Source organism: Artemia sp. Qi Xiang Cuo, chromosome 4, assembly GCF_049724085.1.
Source record: "Artemia sp. Qi Xiang Cuo chromosome 4, ASM4972408v1, whole genome shotgun sequence".
Classification (NCBI taxonomy): Eukaryota; Metazoa; Arthropoda; class Branchiopoda; order Anostraca; family Artemiidae; genus Artemia; species Artemia sp. Qi Xiang Cuo.
This window is the reverse complement of record NC_142797.1, coordinates 71517757-71533379: the sequence shown is the minus strand read 5'-3', so window position 1 is coordinate 71533379 and position 15623 is coordinate 71517757. Positions and strand designations below refer to the sequence as shown.

The 15623-nt window shown below is 35.4% G+C and overlaps 1 protein-coding gene and 1 long non-coding RNA gene across 2 annotated transcripts in view; one reads left to right on the top strand and one right to left on the bottom strand.

The window, feature by feature from the left end:
• LOC148953391 (uncharacterized) overlaps positions 1-15623 on the top strand; it is a 257683-nt gene that overhangs the window by 12106 nt on the left and 229954 nt on the right. The gene's annotated exons all lie outside the window — the stretch shown is intronic.
• The window catches only part of LOC148953392 (uncharacterized), a 99207-nt gene continuing 94784 nt past the window's right edge, over positions 11201-15623 (bottom strand). The window contains exon 3 of the mRNA XM_089087321.1: positions 11201-11259. Within this exon, the coding sequence (XP_088943447.1) occupies positions 11201-11259 (59 nt within the window). The remainder of the gene's footprint in view (positions 11260-15623) is intronic.

The following is a 15623-nucleotide window of genomic DNA, read 5'->3' as shown; positions in this document are numbered from 1 at the left end:
GCCTTGAATTTAGTTATTTTGGGACTTATTATCTTTGTGCTCGTGGTAATTAGCGTCGTTCAAACAGTTGACTCTTTAATTACAAGTTGACACCCTTGTATTATGGTTATCGTACCCACATTTTGTAACAGTAATTCTGTTTTGTAACTTGGGTCTATTCTTTCTGTATTATTATAACAAGACAAGGTTCCAACAGTTTCTCTTGGAAGAGAAAATAACCAAAGATCATTTCTAAGGTGTATGAATATTTCCCGCTTAGTACTTCCTATTACGGCTTCTTTCAGTTGGATTGGATACATCGTACTGGAATGGTACGTGTAGCTTTTTGTATCAAAGGAAATTATTCGAATTAATCATATGCAGTGTTACTTTTTAATTGGAATTCGTTTTCGGGAATTGATATATGTTGAACAAAATTTCTCTACAGCATTTTTATAATTGTATAATTTTTTACTCGTAAATTAAAAGTTTTTAAATTATTATTCCCTTTTAACACTTGTCCATTAAAACCTTTTAATCCTATATTGATTGAGTACAATTTTATCTAACGGGTTTTGTAACAGTACTACCCGAATGTATTGCTACTTTTTATTCGACTTCTTGTGTTTTTTTACTTTTCGGTTTTTCTAGTGAAATGAGATCAAAGTTTTTTTATTGTTTTTCCAAAAATTCTGCCCATTTTCATTTTGTTTCCTTTGCGTGTATAGCTGCTGAAGTCGGTCTTGATTTCCCAATTTCTTTAACTACTATATTTTCTGATTCTCCGACAGACTCTTCGGAACTAGTTTTCGACGATTCTGTATCATAAGCTTTAGAAGTTGCACCCTGTATTTTTGAGGTATCACCTCCCCTTCCTTCGTAAATTTCTACTCCTCTGGAAGTAGAAGGTTTATTCCCTAAGTCATCGATTTGAGTTTTCAACTCGGGAGATTTGAAAGATTCTTGAGAGCTTTGGGAGGAATCAAGAGTTTTTGCGGGGTTCCTCCACTGTTTGAATGGCATGTCCTCAGGGGGATGGGGCATTTTTTGCACTAGGGTTTCCCTCCATGAAGTCCACTGTTTAGGCTTCACCTTGGACACAGTTATATCATGATATTGACCTTGCTGGTCATCCTTGGGAGTTTTATTCTCGGGCAATGTACTTTGACTCGTTTTTATGGGGAAATTTATTAAATCCATAGCTTCCCGCAGATTTGTTTTAGTTGAATCTTTGGGAGGAGTTTTCTTTACAGTAATACCGGGGGTTTCTAGAGCTCTGTTCAATTCTTCCTGCAATGACAGGGGCTTTTTTATTAGTGTTGCAGGGGAAACCGTATCGTCTGGAAATCTTTTGGGGGGACAAGGGGTCAAAATTCTATGGGGGAAAAATTGGGTTTTTGGATATATCGTATAATCTAACTCTTCTGCACTCTCCGATGATGAATTTTTCGGATCTTTTGGCGTTTTTATTCTTACTGGTATTTGGGATTTTTTCTTGGGAATAACTAGATTTTTCATAGCTAAAAATTCTTCAAATTTTTCCTCGTCACTATCGTTCTCGAAATAGTCTTGCTTGAAATTAAAGGGTTTTAGCTCTCCCAATCTTGACTTAGGGGGCTCATTTTCTGCATCTGACGAGTCAGTAGAGGAGGGACGTGATACCCATCTCTCTGAAAACTTGGCTTCTTTTTATTCGGCCAATATGTGCCTTGTAAGTTGTTCCGCTATCAGAGTTCTCTATTTTAAAGATTATTCATTATCGTACTTTTTGATTATTCCTTAAAGTCTAGAACATTTGTTGAACAGTTTTTTGGCTACTAGTTTTGTTTTGTTCTTTAGGTAAACGCAATCTCCTGTCTTGAAATTTATATTATCCTTGACTTTTGGTTAGTTTCTTAGCTGTTGGTTTATTTTACATTTTTCCAACTCTTGCCTAACTATTTTATACGTTTTCCTCATCCTATTTAGGAATTCTTGTTTATAATCCTCAGAGTTATTTTAAAACTGCCAAGATTCAATAATTTCATTAAATGGGATTTTAAGATCACGACCGAAGAGTAGATAAAAACGACTTTCCTCAGTTGTTTCTGAGTAAGCAGTATTGATCACGTTAGTTAAATAAAGTAAGAATTGATCCCAGTCTTTCCTATTGTCTTTTGTATAAATACTTAAAACGTTCGAAAATATTCCATACCTATTTCCTATTTTACCCTTAGCTTGTGGTGGTATGGAGCTGGTCACAATTGTCTCTTTGTTAAGGAAACTTACGAAATCTCTTGTTACCTTTGAAACAAAATTGCTTCCGTTGTCACTTAAAACTTTATTTGGAACGCCAAATTTTAAGAATAATTTCACTAACGTCTTACTGGTGGCGAAAGCGCCTTAATTTTTTATAGCTTTGGCAAAAGTAAATCCTGAAAAGTGATATATAACTGAAAGAATGCAAGTATGGCCTCTGCTGGAAACAGGCAAGCCTCCGCTGGTTCCGTGTAAGTCAAATGAGTATTATCGAAGGGGTACTTTTCTACCGGGACCCTTCCTATTGGAGGATTAGGATAAGCTTGGGGGATTTTTCTTAAGTTACACGCTTTGCATGTACCTACAAATTCTTTAAGTTTTGTTATTGCCGACGGCACGTAAAAATATTGTTTTAATTTATGAAAAGTTTTCGTTACTCCTAAGTGTCCACCTGTATCTGAATGAAAATATTCAAATGCAGGTATTATTAAGTTTTGTGGTAATTCAGGTATTATTGAGGTTTGGTTTCTATTTGTCTCAGCAGTCACGATTCTACATAGTATTTCTTCATCGAGATCATAGTAAAAATTATCTATCTCTTTTCTAAAAGTTTTGAATTTATAAGGTAACGTATCTTCATTAAAAAAAATAAATAATAAGTGCTACACACATTTCGTCCTTTTTTTGCTTTCTTTTTATATTTTCTAAGGACAGGGGACAATAGTTAACCTTATATTCCCTTACTGTGTCTTTGACTTTGTTTTTCTTACATTTATGTTTACTCTTAGCATTGATAGTGTTAACTTCATTTTTCTCAGCTTCCGACGGAAGATTTTCTTGGTATCTACGCAAAAAGTCGCAAGCTGCATTTTGTTTACCTTTTAAATATTCAAATTCGTAATCAGGCCTTGGATTTTCATAATCCATCTAGCTAGAATGCCCGTGGGGTTTTTAAATGTGCGCAGGTACTCCAAGCTTTTATGGTCTGATCGTAGTATAAATTTTCTACCTATTAAATAGTGTCTAAATTTGTCCAAGTGGTGGATTATAGATAATAATTCTAAGTTTGTGGCAGAATAACTACTTTCGCCTTTTGATAGGGTTCTACTCCAATAGCATATAACTTTTTCTATTTGTTTTTGTTTAGGCGTTCCCTCTAGAGGATTAGGGTTTTCTACCGGGATTATTTGCGAAAGAATAGCCCCAATGACTTTTAAACTAGCGTCGGTTGTGACCACGAATTGTCCGTTTTCGAAATCGGGCTGTTAGAATATTGGGTCAAAAGTGAGCGCCGTCTTAAGACGGCTTAGAGAAGTTTGAGCTTCCTGGAACCAGGTAATATTTAGGGAGTTCCCTTTAGTTAATTCCGTGAGGGGTTTTGCAATTTGGGAGTAATTGCGCACGAATTTTCTAAAGTAGCCAGTAAGACCTAAAATTTTCCTTAATTCTTTCATAGTTCTGGGGGGTTTGAGGTTTTCAACAAATTTTATTTTATCAGGGTCTGGGGATATCTCTCCTTGTGTTACTACTACTCCTAAAAATTTAATTTTAGGTTGAAATAAATTTACTTTCTCAGGCCGGCATTTTAAATTGCCCTGTCTGAACTTCTCGAACACCTTGGCTAATGTTGCTAAGTCTTGTTCAGTGTTTTTTTCCCACGCATATGACATCATCAACAAAATGAATTATATTTTTTAATCCTCTTAATAGATGTAATAAGGGTCTACATAGCACGCTTGAACTTGTTTTAAGTCCAAAAGGTACTCTTAAGTATTCATATGAACCACATTCAGATGTTGAAAATGCAGTTTTATGGACATCTTTTTGGGCTATTATCACTTGGTGGTAGTCTTGGGTGAGGTCCGAAGAAGTAAAAATTTTATTTTTGCTTGAAATAAAGTCAAGAATTTCATCTATTCTTGGTAAAGGAAATTTATCGCTAACTACTTGTTTGTTAAGGGCTCTATAATCTACTACAAGTCTAAGATCACCATTCTTCTTTGGTACCAAGATCACTGGTGCAGAATACGGGCTTATACTGGGGCGTATAATATCATTTTTTTCTAATTCATGGATTTTATTTTTAACCACTCTTTTTGCTTATACGGCACGCGATATGGCTGTTTCGCTACAGGATTACCAGTCGTTAAAACTGAATGTTCATAAAATGGTATCAGTCCGATGTCATCTTCAGATGCGGAAAATACATCCTAAAAATTCCGTAATAATTCGCACAATTTTTCCTTAAGTTCCAAGTCCGTAATATGATCCATATTAAATTTGTTTAAAAATTGCGATTTAGTTAGAGGATACTTGTTATTTGAGGTTTTAATGCCGTTAACTAGTATTTTTTAGAATTTTCCCATCTATTTAAATCATTCTCCGAGATAAGTTGGATTTGAACTTACCACGTCCACTTTTTTATTGTAACTATATCATTTTCGTAGTTATTAGTTACCCATATAAAACCTTCTCCTTTGTCGTAAGATATAATCTGTTTCTCACGTAGTAGATTTTCAGGAATTTCAGATGGGGTCGCAAACCATATTTCAGATTTGCTATCCACTGGTTCCATCATCTGTGATATTTGAATTCTTTGCATCCTTTTGGGAGGGACTTTTGTTTTCCTTATCGTGAATCCGTAATATTTCTCTTTATTTTCATTGTCTATTAGATTCTTACTGGCGCTATGTTGCGCCATTGGGGCATCTTGCGGCGTCAAGTTGGGTTTTACTATATTTTTCCATAATTCCACTATTTCGTTTTACATGTACTGTCGCATATCTCCTATTTTTATTTTCGCAGAATCAATACACTTATTATTTAAATTTACATCATCTCTGCAATGTCTCTCAGAATAATTGAACAAATGTCTGATTATGCCATGTCCTTTTTGCGAGACATGAGGTTCAAAAGATTGCGACATTATACCACCAGAAATTTTATTTACTCTTACGATGTCTTCGTAACCTCTGTTACAATTCCTTAAGTTAGAAATTCCTTCCCCTACCTTAGCCGGGTAGACAAGCCTTTCGTTCGCTACGTCTAATAGACCTCTATTAGACCTTAAGAAATGCTTCATAGGAAAGTATCGCATATTATAAAATTTGTCGAAACATTCTTTTTACGTTTAGGCAAATTGAACCTCTTGCATCCAATTTTTGCCCTGTCACACTAGCTAAATTGGGATTATTAGGGTTCCTCTGTCGCCTAATATGCAGAGGCAACATATTAAATACGCATGAGCTTATGATATTAACTGTAGCTCCACTGTCAACTAAAGCTTCAAAGTAAACCTTTGCTACACAAACATCATTAAATATAGGTAACTTGTTAATACTATCACTACAAGACGGTACTACTATTTGTTTGGACCTGTTATATGTTCTGGGCACCTTCTGGGTCCAATTTATGTTTCTGAAGGGTCTGAAACGTTTCCCTGCGGATTTATTTCATGCGTCGGTGCCTGTAACGGATATTCAGACATATGAGACTCCGTAAGCATATCTAATAGATTTACATCTGTCTGCCTTCGTCATGTATTATTATGGTAACTTGGATGTCTTGCGTCAGTGCCGCTTGCTGGCACTGACTGCCAATGCCGTTGGCTTGCAAAATTTGCATTTCCCGTCGGCAAATATTCGTGATTTCTATATAGTATTCTCGCATTATATTGGCTTTGGCGATTATTTGGGTTTTCAAATCGGTAATTTATTGGTCTATTGGGGGAGGGGTATGCAAATTTGGTTGGTACGCGTTGTAAGGTACTGAATGGCGCAATCGTCCTTGGCTATAGCCTAGTGCACCATCGGCGCTAAAATTTGTTCTTCCGAACAAATGGTTGCCATAATTTTGCGTTCTACCGTCAGCATTTCTCAATATGTAAGTGGGAAAATTACGGCACTCTCTTGCGATATGCCCAACACGATTACAAATATAGCATCTTATTATTGTAGGGTCATCTTCATAACTGGATTGTTTCACTGGCTGAAAACGTACTTTTTTCTGCCTAGTGGGTTCTTGCGTTTTATTTCTTTGTGGCACTGGGGAGTTATCCCTAGAAAAGAAATTGGGAGACGCCTGATTGCCCTTGAAGTTTAGGTTCGCATTTGAATCGCCTAGGCTATTTTTTTTTGCTTTACTGTGATTTGCGACCATCGTATCAACTTTGATCAATCGATCTACCTCCTGAACTGCAAGATCCAACGTCTGAATATTTTTGGATATTATCATTCTATATAGTTTTGGGAGTAGCCCTTGCAAAAAGGTATTTAGTATGACTTTTTCATACAGTTGTCCTGAACCTCTTCCGTATTTTGCCTCTACTGAAATGTGTATATTATCAAGATATTCTCTTATATTCTGTGAATAGTCAAAGCACACCATTCCATGTTTTAATTTATTTATGGAACTGGTTTCGATAAATCTATCTTTAAATGCTTTTAACACTTTGTCCACCGTATTTATTGGCAAGTTGGCGTCGTTGCCTATGGTATGTTCAATCTGCTTTAGAAAGGTTAAGGCCTGGCCTTTTAATCGTAGTAGAAGCATGTCGACTAACGTTTCTAGCTCTGTTTGTGTTAGTTCTACAAACTGGGCCAATTGGATATTAAATTCGTCAATATCTGATTGACCACTGTACTGCGGGATAGACTTTGCTATTTCTATATTTTTCGCGACCAACTTTTGTGCTATTAATTGTTCTTCTAAATCCTCTGCCATTTTTTTTTTTGCGTTTGAATAATTCGAAATAAATTTATTTTTTCTATTAACCGATTTTGGGGGAGGCCATTTTATCCTGTGAGATATTTTATAGTGTATTCTGTCGCAGCTTACCGGCTATAGGCCTAATCACTTTACTTATATGTCTGTATCTCTCCAATAATTAAATTTAAATAACAAAGTTTATAGCGCAATTAGCTCGCATGATTTTCTCCAATTTCCGACGCGCCATTTGTAGCGATAAAAGAAAATGTGTAGCGATAAAAGAAAATGACTGAGGCAATTGTGGTAATGAATATTGATCGCGTCAAGTCTAAAATCTTACTTTAAAGCTCTAAGCTTTAACCTAATAAATTATTCGATAGCGTCAGTTATAGACCTTAAGAATTTGTCGTTTAAGGCGTTAAAGGTCGCACCGTTTCAGCCGAGTGAATTTTTCTTAGGTCGAGTGATGCGCTACGGAAACTATCAAAATGATAAGAGAATCTATAGTTCCGCCGGGTAATTTTACAATCGCATCGTTTGGTTTGAAATCAGATTCCTTCTGGGAACGTACCTTGGAGACATACGAACTAATTACCTGTCGTGTGACTAGATAAAGACATATAAAATGAAATAAACACAGGTAAAAAGCAATAGATTTTATTGAGACTTACATGTTTAGGTGTACAGCAATGGGTCACTTCAAATGACAACAACGGTGACTGAGATAACAACAATGATGGAATTGCAAAGCTTGAACGCCGAAATAATTCTGTCGACAATAATAATAAGAGCACGAAAAACACTTTTCTTCACTATATTTCCTAAGTCCTGATCATGTGCCGTGGGAGCTACCTGATCATGGCCTAAGTCCTGAGGCGGGCCAAACCCTCCGTCCAATAATCTGTCTTAAATATTTCTGATGATTCAAACGTTCACACGGCTCTTATAATTTAAACTTCCTTAGAAATATTGTGTGCAGCATCTTTTTTATTGCCCACTATCTTAGCGAAATCCAAAGCTGGTTCTTTGTCTGAGGCTAACTGCAATTTTTCTCTATGCTGATTAAGGACTTTTCTTTTAAACTAGATTTATACTTAATTAGAGGAAGTTGGAATTATCTTTAGAAAGAAGGAACTTTATTCTTTGTATTTTAAATATATTATTTTACTCACGGTACAGAATGTTAAGACGAGAGTGGCCCATGGTTTCACTATAGACATTCGCTTTGATTTTATTCTTGTGTTATAACGTCAGAGCTGAAAGCTTGTTTATAATGCAAGTTGTTCTTATTTTCTTTTTCTTCTTCGTGTGTTTAGTTGTCGTATTTATTTTTATGTGTGCTATTTTTTAAAGAAAAATTTGTTTTTTTTTGTTATTTTCGTTTTTTTCCGTTGAGAAAGGCTCCCGGACGTGGGGTTGAAATATTCGGCATATATTTTAATTAGAGTGTTGTTTTGTTTTTATTTATTTTTATTTCAGTGCTTTACTGAAATTAAAACCCGTTTTTCTTGCTTAATGTTTCGTAAATGGACGTATTGGGACATTCAAGAACTCATATCCTAGAGGTAGGAACTATGAAAATGTCTGATATAGAATTTATTTCCTCAGGCATGAAGGATTGGTGTACGTAGACAGGGAGTAGGGCTCATGATGGACAGGAAAGCAGCTAGGTCTTACTTAGGTTGAGAACATTCTAATAATAGAATGCAAGATTCTCAATTTTGTAAGCAAAATTTGCAGGGCATCAGCCATAGTAGTTAATTTATTTATTAAATATTTAGATTATTTTCTAGATTTCTAAATCTCATCTACAGTAGTTGTGCTAGGTGAATCGAACTTTCAGGAATCGGTCCAGACTATTTATCATGGGCCAAAGAAAGCTCTTGAAGTGTCTACATTGAACCTTCTGCTTCTACATGACACTGATCTGGATGACCTTGAAGAAGCTTTATAGTAAAATTTTGAGGAACAGATGTATAGCGCAAATGAGACGCAAAAAAAGTTCTACATAATTAGGAAATATCTGTCTTGATTTTAAAGAAAAAATCCTAGTATAGCTTAAAATTTATTCATATCATTAGAACTGTGTTTCAAAATTTTAAGTCAAAGAAAAGTAGACTCAAATCCATATTAAGGATAAACCTTTTATTTTAAAATAAGACGGGTGCAGACATGTCTTCTATACAATTTTCTAACCATAATACATAGAGAATGAGTAGAATAGAAGCTGAAAGACACTTATCTAGAAATAATTTAGGCACCGGATAAATTACTGAAAGTTTTTTATCTTCCAATTCCGAAAACTTTCGGTGGAAAGAAAACTACTCATGGTGAATTCATATACCCAGGACTCAGCTCTGGGACCAAGTTTTGCTTGGTGAAGTAATTTTAAAAACTAATACGGTATATGGTGCACCTACTGTTGACCCCCCTCCCTTCTGCGTCTGGAAAAATCCCCCGGCAGAAATTCCTACTTGCCATACCGTAATTTATACAAGAAAAGATGTGTTTGTGTAATTTTACTAGATTTGGTTGCATTGACATTCATTTTTAGTTAAAATCTTGTTAAGTTCACTAAGAAAACTAAAAAAGGTCGGAACGTATAAGATTAGATATGACCTGATTGATCTTCGCTCACTTTGTCCAACTCTCGAAATTTCCCGAGATTTTGAAAGTTTATTCGTTTTTTTTTTCATTTTTATTTACAGTTAGCAGAGGATCAGAGGCTTTAAGAAATACATATTACGGGCAATGGGACGGGGAACAAATTTTTTCCCAAGTTGTGATACATTTAGATCGTTTTTTTTACACCAGTAATGTTAATAAGCCAATTTTTAATAGAAATAAGTACTCACTCTTGATATTATATATATATATATATATATATATATATATATATATATATATATATATATATATATATATATATATATATATATATATATATATATATATATATATATATATATATATATATATATATATATATATATATATATATAGTATATATATATATATATACTCGTATATATTTATTTATTTATGGATATATTCTCGAAAAAAAACTTCATATTTTTTGGGGGAAAATTGGCATCCTAAGATTTTCTGGCCTGAAAAAACGATCTGTATAGTTCACAAGTTTCAGAAAATTCGTTAAGAGCCTGGGAGTAACGTCGTATTTTTGGGCACATTTCAATAGCACACATACGTCATATTTGCCTCTGTAGTTGTTTTTAGCGTCTATGATGCAGGCAAAATTACCCAAGAAATATATGATTAACAAGAAAACCGTATGACTGACGTAATGTTCATGAGCAGAATTCAAGAGAATAAATCATGTCATTCCCCCCCCCCAGAAGCTAGAGCATCGTTTTTATATATATGACGCATGCAAATAGCTAAGTATAAAATACAAAGTTTAATTAGTCTACTTAAAAAAGGGTTTTTAAACATTTTCAAAATGAAAAGAGGAAAAATGAACAGAATAGACCATCAAATGTGACAAGACAAATCTGAGTAGCTAAGGTAAAGGTTATTAAAAAATGTCAAAAGTAATGATAAGCGAAAATGAAAAAGAAATATATACCCATTTAGAATACTTGTGTCATTAACATTTACAACGAGTTAAAAACAAAAGTGAAGAACAAAGAAACGTCCGGTTTGAAGATGAGCGGCAGCAAGAATTAAAACGAGTGAAAAAACCGAAGTGAAAAACAAAGAAATATGCGGTTACAAAACATGCGACAACGATGAGTAAAACGACCTAAAATGAAGATGAAGAACAAAAAAATATGCGGTTAAAAGATATGTCTTAGTGAGAACAAAGAAATACGTGCATAGAAATAAGCGGCAGCGCTAAATACAAGCGATAACAAAGGAGCGAGTATAAGAACGTGTCGAAATGAAGTGAAAAGCAAAGAATTATGCTGTTAGAACACAATCCTGAGTGAAAATCAGAACGAGTCAAAAATAAAAAGGGAAGAAGAAAGAAATATACGTTAGATGAACAACTCAACTAAAATCTTCGTCGCCAATAAAATTAAGCGTAAAACCAAGTACGAACCTGCAAAGATGCCATAACCTACGCAACTGTTGATTACAAGTCCTTTAGACACTTCAATCTTATATCATCTATTGAGAGCTGTTTTTCCGAATAAGTTATTCCAAAACCGAGACAAACGAGTTTTAAAATTCTCACATTTGTATCTCAAAAGCGGCTTTAGCTAGAGCGCTGATTTTTGTTTTAAAATTAAGAAGAAAAATTGCATATATTGTTTTACTGATTTCTATTGACCTGAGATGAAAGGGAATGAGTATCAGCTTCGGCAAAACTACCTGAAAATTAAGGAACATAGATAAGATATGGCTAAATGGATTTGGCTTAGCGTGAATTAGAAGTACGACTGTCGGTAAAAGGTATTTTATCTGATAGGAAAATTTCAATTTCGACAATTAACTTGGAGCAAAAGATCAGCGGATGGTCTGACTTAGCGAGAAGATCCTTGGAATTTCAAGTTTTAGCCTTTGGCGGCAGAAGCTGCTTCAGGACAATCTGGGAATTCAGCTGAAGTTATAGGTACCTCAGTTCTAATACAACTTCTAATAAGATTCTTCACATTATACCATATCTACTTATGGCATAAAACGGTAAAGCAATTCTACATCTTTTATATTGGTGTTGGCAATTGAGCTACTGTACTAGAAGGTACAGGAGGTGGTAACCTTTCCACAAAATTCACCGCTGACATATTGGTTAATGGCCTCTTTGGGCTACCCTCTGGTGCAATCAACGCTACAGAGGAAATAGTCTCCGTAACCGAAGTTTCATAGAACAACCTTTCGCATAGTCGTCGTTGCTTAAACTATATTAATTTAACGTTTAAAAATGGCCCTAAGTGATACTTATAGCACTTTGACGTTTTGACATAAAAAAAAAAATTGCTTGGTCATTTGAATAATAACAAAAGGGTCACGGGGGCAGACGATCAAAAGCTTTTTGTCAAGTCTAATAGCAAAAAGAGTTCCTTGTGCTTCGAAGACCTCTCAAAGACGCAGCGAAGAGCATTGACTTCCTGCATTGTGGAGAGTGTTTCCACTTATCTTTTCAAAGAATCTGTAAAATCTTGACAATTTTCGGGAGAAAATCTGGATATGGCTCTCAGGAGTCGGGAGAAAATCGGGAGATGGATCTCAGGATTTGTAGAATTTTTATTTTTTATTTTTTTGTATTGAGTTTTTGGAGGTGTTCGAGCGATTTGAGTATAAAGTACCACATTCTAAATGTTTGGAGCGCAGATTTACTGGAGCCAGCTGCAATTCCGGAAAGAAAATTCGTCGATCAACATTGTCAAACATGACAAAAGGAAGCAGCTAGAAACTTGAAATGTATTTAATTTTTAAACTAGGCGCAGTTATATCTCATTCAGACTCTAAAGCTGTTTAATTAAGACATTTTTCTTCATCGACCCCTATTTTTTGTCGCCCTTTCAGATTTCAGACGACAGCCCACTAAGTTCAGGACGGGGACAGAAAACCTGGACGAATTACGGACACCAGGTCTTTGATCATTGTGTCTGAGTTAAGTGGATAATTTTTTTTACCACCATCCCCAGAGGTATTCACAAATGATACAGAGAAAACGCAAAGTCGCAGCCCCTTAGTATTGATATAACTGAAAAAAAAAGTACAAAATTGCAAAACTTTCAGATACATATACCGAATTACATTCATAATATGTGTCTATCGCATGGCTTTTTATGTGAGCAGCCTTCTCTGATCATGCAGTAACTCAGCTGTGCTGGCATACGCTACTACTCCTTTTAGCCTCTTTTGAGGGGCTGGTCTACCGTCAGTGTGTCTGCTGTAACTCTGTCTTGTTTCATTTCAAGTTTCGTCTGAATTATGGAATCCAAAGTTACTGTTGCCAAATGACTCCTTCTGTCTGTCTTTACTTCTTGAGTAAGCTGAACAGTCTTTCTGGAGCTACGTTCGAAAATGGCAAGGAAAATAAGTATTGTAAAAACTTTGCTAAGTTTGGTTTCCACGGTGGTCCCTCGCACTCAAAGCCGATTTCCAGTAATCCACGGCTGTCAGAGTCACTGTTTCATCATCATTGGCATTATCGGAATGTTACCGCCGTTCTTTGGCAGTGGCACTTCTCGACCACTAATTGCACTCGTTTTCATCCTTTCTTCACAATTTTATGTTTTATAATACACTGACAGGCCCTGGTGGACTATATTCGTCACTTTCTGCTTACCCAATCTTAATTTATCAGTAACATTTTTAAGTGGCATATTTTTCAGTAATGGGACTAACTTGTCAACCATCATAAAAGGTAAATTGTTTTCAAAATGCTGCAATTTTCGTCTCTGTTTCTTGTATTGGATCATTTGAAGCAAACCCCTTCAGTTCAACAGAGCAACTGCAGACAAAGTCTAATTTTTGTCATTTATCTTTAAATTTGTAGTAATTTTGTATGGTTTTCAACCTACTGAATCAGCTGGACCCACATATTGCTAGTTCCCGTCTTCTTGGTGCAAGCCAACACTTATGGTTAGTTTATGAATTGAAAATAATTAGTTATTTACAAACCTTGAAGGTGTTTAAATGATCGAAAACAGAAAATCAATGCAACCACTGTGGAATGGATAATGGGCAATGTTCATACATATGCCAATAAATTCAAATCGCGGTGCCTCAATTGCCTGGGACGTTAGGAAAATCCCTAAAACACCACAGGCAACGGCCAGGTAACAAAAAAAAGAATGACCACAAAGAAAAATGTTCCGGGGATTAAGTTTTCTGAAGATTTTCAGGAGATTCGATATCTTCTTTTTTTTGTCGGGAGATTGATTAGAAATTCGGTAGATCTCCCGAAAAATCGGGAGAAGTGGAAACACTGATTGTGGATTGTGGCCAGGCTCAGAATGTTTCATTGTTATACTCTGGGCGTGGGAATGCATCCCCAGGGTCTCTTGCATCATGTAGCTCATTATTCGATTGTAATTTTAAGGCACGCATGTATCTGACCATGTAACCAAATTTCTGATGTCAGGATAGGTAGTAAAGCCCTTATTATGAATTGTACAGAGGACACTGGCAATGTAATTTCCTTTTCTACCAGCAAAGACATTCCAACCAGAATCATAAATAAAAAAATTGTATCGGCTCATCCATCTGTCTGCGGAAGGTAAGAATAGCAGGTAAATTAAAGCAAGTGATCTTCCTTTCGTAAAAAAAAGGACGAAAAATCCCACTTTGGCAGAGAAAAACCGTTTTTCAGATCAAAACACAATGCGGGATCATCCGAAGCCCTGTCTTTATCTCTTTTTTCTTTGCTTTCTAGTTTTTCTTTCATATATTTTGTAAGAGAGGTTTTGACCTCCTCAGGTAATTAAGTACTATTTTTTTCAGCCACCTTTTTTCAAACAGTTCGTGGTAACGAACTGTAAGTAAGGAGCGACCCGGCTCAATGGTAACCGAAACTCTAGAAAACGGGTTTTTGATACAAATAGATACATCAAAAGAATCAAATTTCAATGCTGATTTCAAATATATAACTTTCATCAAGTTTAGTGCTACCCATCAAAAGTTACGTGCCTGAGAAAATTTGGCTGATTTTCAAAAAAAGGGGGAAATACCCCCTAGAAGTTATAGAACCTTAATGAAATTCACACCATTATATTAAGCGTATAAAAAAACCCTACTGTAGAGGTTTCAAGCTCCTATATACAAAAATGTGGAATTTTACATTTTTTGCCAGAAGAAAGATCACGGATGCGTGTTTATTTGTTTGTTTGTTTTTTGTTTGCTTTTTCCCAGGGGTAATCGTATAGACCCAATTGTCATAGAATATCGTGGGAGGTCTCATTTAAAAGGAAATTGAAAGTTTTAGTTCACTATTTAAGTCACCAAAAAAAATTGAGGGCAAATAGGCCCCCTCCCACGATCATATTTTTCCCAAAGTCACCCAATCAAAATTTTGAGATAGCCATTTTGTTCAGCATGGTCGAAAATATGATAAATATGTCTTTTATGATGACTTAATCCCCCGAAGGTCCCAGAAGGAGGGCTAAAAGTTATGAACTTTACCCAATGTTAACATATAGTATTGGTTATTGGGAAGTATACAGAAGTTTTTATGATTTTTTTTTTCTGGTATTGGGAGGTAAGTATGTGTAGGTGGTTATGTGTTAGGATATGTTAATTCCGGACGTTTTAAGGGGGGAAGGGAAATTGACATGAAGTGGGCGCGGGACTTGCCAGCATTATTTATTGGTTATTGGGAAGTTTACAACCATTTTCAGGAAGAATTTTTTCTAGAGGGGGGGGGCTAGAGGAGGGGTTACTCTGGAGAATATTTCCGTGGAGGATGTTTCTTTGGGGTAAGGGACATTTCTATGAAGGGGGCGCCGGATTTCCAAGCATTATTTAAAAAACGATCAGAAATTAAATAAAAAAAAATAAGTTTTTTCAACTGAAATGTAAGAAGGAATATTAGAACTTAAAACGAACAGAAATTATAATGCATGTGAGGGGGTTCTCCCCAAGTCAATACCTCGCTCTTTACGCTATAGTTTTTTTTTAGTGCTTTCAAAAGAGCTATCTATTCTAATTAAACGGCCTTTGTGATTCAGGGGTTTGTGAATAAAATTTTTTTTTTAACTTTTAACATAAAGAGCGTGGTATTGACTAAG